The 3641-nt window shown below is 55.6% G+C and overlaps 1 protein-coding gene across 1 annotated transcript in view; it reads left to right on the top strand.

The window, feature by feature from the left end:
- Window positions 1-1472: 1472 nt before the first annotated feature.
- RO60 (Ro60, Y RNA binding protein) overlaps window positions 1473-3641 on the top strand; it is a 32342-nt gene continuing 30173 nt past the window's right edge. The window contains exon 1 of the mRNA XM_061382161.1: window positions 1473-2610. Within this exon, the coding sequence (XP_061238145.1) occupies window positions 1676-2610 (935 nt within the window). The 5' untranslated portion in view covers window positions 1473-1675. The remainder of the gene's footprint in view (window positions 2611-3641) is intronic.

Raw genomic sequence — 3641 nt, 5'->3', positions numbered from 1 at the left:
AAGTTGAACCTATTTCCTGGTCCATTACGCCTACTCTTCTCTTTTACTTCACCAGTCTCCTAAGCTAGATTGAGGGCAGGAGGAGAAGGGGACAACAGAGGATAAGATGGCTGGATGGCATCACCGACTCAATGGACATGGGTTTGGGTAAACTCCAGGAGTTGGTGATGGACAGGGAGGCCTGGCGTGCTGTGGTTCATCGGGTCGCAAAGAGTCGGACACGACTGAGAGACTGAACTGAACTGAAGCTAGAGACTAAAGTCATTATCACCTTTCCCCCTTTATCCCACCAGTTAACTGTCCTGTGGACTTAAAGCCAAAATTATTGACTACCTCCTCTCCAAATCACTACTTCATATTGAGCTAATCTTCTCAGATTCTGACCATCTTAAGAGTTATCTAGTCTCTCACTTCATTCCATTCCAGTGTACTGCACACTACATGAAGTAAATGTTTTTCAATTATAAAAATGTCATTTCAGCATTAATCTGACAGTTAAGTCGCTGGGGATTACAGGCCAATCCACACAACACAGCACGGCACACAATTGGGCCTCAGTTTATCTTTTCAGTTTGGGATTCAAATACTCCTCTAATCTGTTACACTGTTTTAGTCACTTCCCCAGCCCCTTCCCTGGGCTTCTCAGGTGGCGCTAGTGGTAAAGAACTAAGCTAATGGACAGGACTGAGCAGCTGTTCCCTAAGTCATATACTTTAATATCACTACTGTTTATGCCTTTCCTTCTGCCTGTGTTCTTTCAGGACTTGTGTGTAAATACTCTAAGGCAGCAGTTAACATGCCATATTATATATTGCTTGTCAGTTCTTCAGAACAGCAGCCCTGCTTTATTCACACTAAAAATACTGAAACCCTACCTATGTGTCTGAGATATACAGTACGTAAACAAAATATGAGTGATAAATGGTATTTCAAATAGCTATGTACAACAGTGGGCTTCCTGGTGGCTCAGTGGGAAAAGAACCTGCCTGCAATGCAGGAGACGGAAGAGATACAGGTTCAATTCCTGGATCGGGAAGATCCCCTGGAGGAGGGCATGGCAACCCACTCCAGTATCCCAGCCTGGAGAATCCCATGGACAGAGGAGCCTGGCAGGCTACAGTCCATGTGGTCACAAAGAGTCAGACACAACTGAAGCGACTGAGCGTGGACGCACGACAAACAGTACACATATCAATGTTTAATTTCTACCTTCAGTACAGGTTTTAATAACATAGTAGCTAAAATGAATAATACCTGAAAAAATGTAACAGATAAAAATAAACTTACTGCCAAAGTAGAGAACAGGGGACAAGAAGGGCAGAGAGGCCACCAAGTCGAATACGTTGGTTACTTGGGACCACAGACAAGGAATAGAGTCAGAAAGCAATTAAGAGACAAGCATGTGGTCTCTAGAACACTCGCTGGAGAATGCACACTTTCCCGGAAGCCACAAGCGAGCAGAACGAGCAAGGTGGCCTGCGCGTCCCGTGTAGCCAGCCCGCGCGGACGGCCGCAGGGCTGATCACACACACTCAACGGGTTCTGCTTCGAATGACTCGGATGTCAGGTTCCCAGGCAGCCTGGGGCCCTGGACACCCAACCCTCGACAAGGCACACCTGACTTTTTTTGCAGGACCGATGCCTTCACACGCACTCCTGGACACACCTGCCTGGGATGGGGGCGCCGTGGGTGGAAACAGGAGACTTCCAAGTCGTAAAGTGGCGGCCGGGGCGGAGGGTTCGGGCCAGCGAACCCAGTCCTGGAGCGTCGAATCCCGGGGACACGTTCTTGTCCCTGAGAGGTGGCTCTCAGATCGCCACGGAAACACGACTTGCCGGGACTGAAGCCCTGCCTTTCCCCCGCCTCTCCCCGACTTCAGGATTCGGGAGTCGCCTCCTTTCAGACGCCAGGCGGCCGGAGCCGCAGAGAAGCGCTCGTGACCAGCTCCGGCCTCCTCCCGTAACCCGCCACCGGCCCAGGACGGCCCCCTTGGCTCTCACCAAATCCTTTAATGAGCTCGGTGAAGACCCCGGGGTCGCTCTCCATGAGGCACCACTCCCCGGCATTGCCCGTCATGGCCCCGGCCGCGCGCCGCCCCGCTCCACCTCCGGCTCCGGGCGCCCCCGGCCCTCGCTCCTGCCACCGCCGGCCACTGAGCTCGGCAAACCCGCCGCGGGCTCGTCCACCACACGTCACCCCGCCTACTTCCCGACAGCCTCCGCGGCGCCGTCACCTGGAGCGCGACAGAGCGCGGGCGGACGCTCTAGCCACCCGAGAGCGGGCGAGACTCTCCCTGGGCCGCGCTGGACCAGGAGCGGATTCGGAAGGGGTAGGGGGCGGGCGGTCTGGGCAAAATCCGAGAAAGGGCGGGGCCTGGGGCCCCTGAGGAGAGAACATCCGGGCCCCTCGCCGGTCTGGGGCAGGGGCGGGGCGCGGCCGGGGGGCGGGGCTCGCGCCCGGGAGCCGAACCCCGAGGCCCCGGCGGCGGCCCCAGAGCAGTCGTCGCGCGTCAGGCCGCCGTGCGTCGTCGTCTTACGGTGGCGGCGCGTTGCCGCGCAGCACTTCTCCCGGTGGCGCGGCGGCTTCGGAGGCTTGGCCGCCGGGCACAGGTGAGGGAACCACGGGCGGCCGGGTGGCTGCGGCCGTTTGTGCGGTCTGAGCGGCGCGGGGGGCGGGGTTGAGGGGGACGTGCAGGGTCCGGCCGGTCCTTTGTGGCTCTCGCCCCGCATCTCCGCGGCCGGAGCAGACTTCCTCCCGCCCCTCCTCGGGGCTCTGCCCGTCTCGGGGGTGGGGGGAGCGGAACCGGCTGCTCCGTGAGCCTCCTCGCTGGCCCGGACCCTTCCGGAAGACCGGGACCCCTCCCGCTGCTGCTTGCGGAGCTTCCTGCCGACCGACGTCCCGAGGACCCGCTTTCTTCCTCCTCCTCCTTCCTCCTCCCGCCGCTGCTGCGCCGAGAGGCGTTGCCCAGCCTGCAGGCTTTGAGGAGAAGGATCTTTGTGAGAAGACCCAGGACGAGTTTGTGCTGGAAGGAATGACGAGGGAGAGGAGAAGAATCCGTCCTGTCGTCCATCGGGGGGTGATAGACAAGTGCTGTGCGATGCCTCCAAGGCACAGGAGGTTGAAAAATATAGTGTCTTAAATCTGAAAACATGTATAATGGTCCTAAGACTAAAAGATGCGTTGGACCAAAAATGGCTGTCTTCACTAAATCACGAAACAGCCCTTCTTCACCAAGCCCTTGCAGAATACTGATGTTAAGATAAAGTCTTTAAGGGTGGTATTAATAATGCATCACTCCCTGAATCTCTGAGTTCCAGGAGAGGCCCTTGACTTTCAAGGGGGAAAAAAAAGCTTTACTTGGTAAAACTCTGATTCTTTGCTTCTCAGCTTGGTGGACCTGGAATAAGGGAACTTTGTCCTACAGGGTTGTGTGAAGCCACAAAATAAACGTGATATATTTTATTGAGAAACAGCGGGACAGCTTTAATATTAAGACAGACATGGTTGTATTATGGAGTAGAAGCCCAAGTTTGTGTCAGGTGTTAGATTTAAAATTTTGGGGGGGAATCTTTCTTGGGAGTTTATACCTGAAAGACTGTCCTCAAGCTGGTGGGGGGAGGGGGGCAGAGTTCTGCTGCTG

Source organism: Bos javanicus, chromosome 16 (assembly GCF_032452875.1).
Source record: "Bos javanicus breed banteng chromosome 16, ARS-OSU_banteng_1.0, whole genome shotgun sequence".
NCBI classification, from domain to species: Eukaryota; Metazoa; Chordata; class Mammalia; order Artiodactyla; family Bovidae; genus Bos; species Bos javanicus.
Note: the sequence above shows the minus strand (reverse complement) of the source record. Positions and strands in the feature narration are given on the sequence as shown.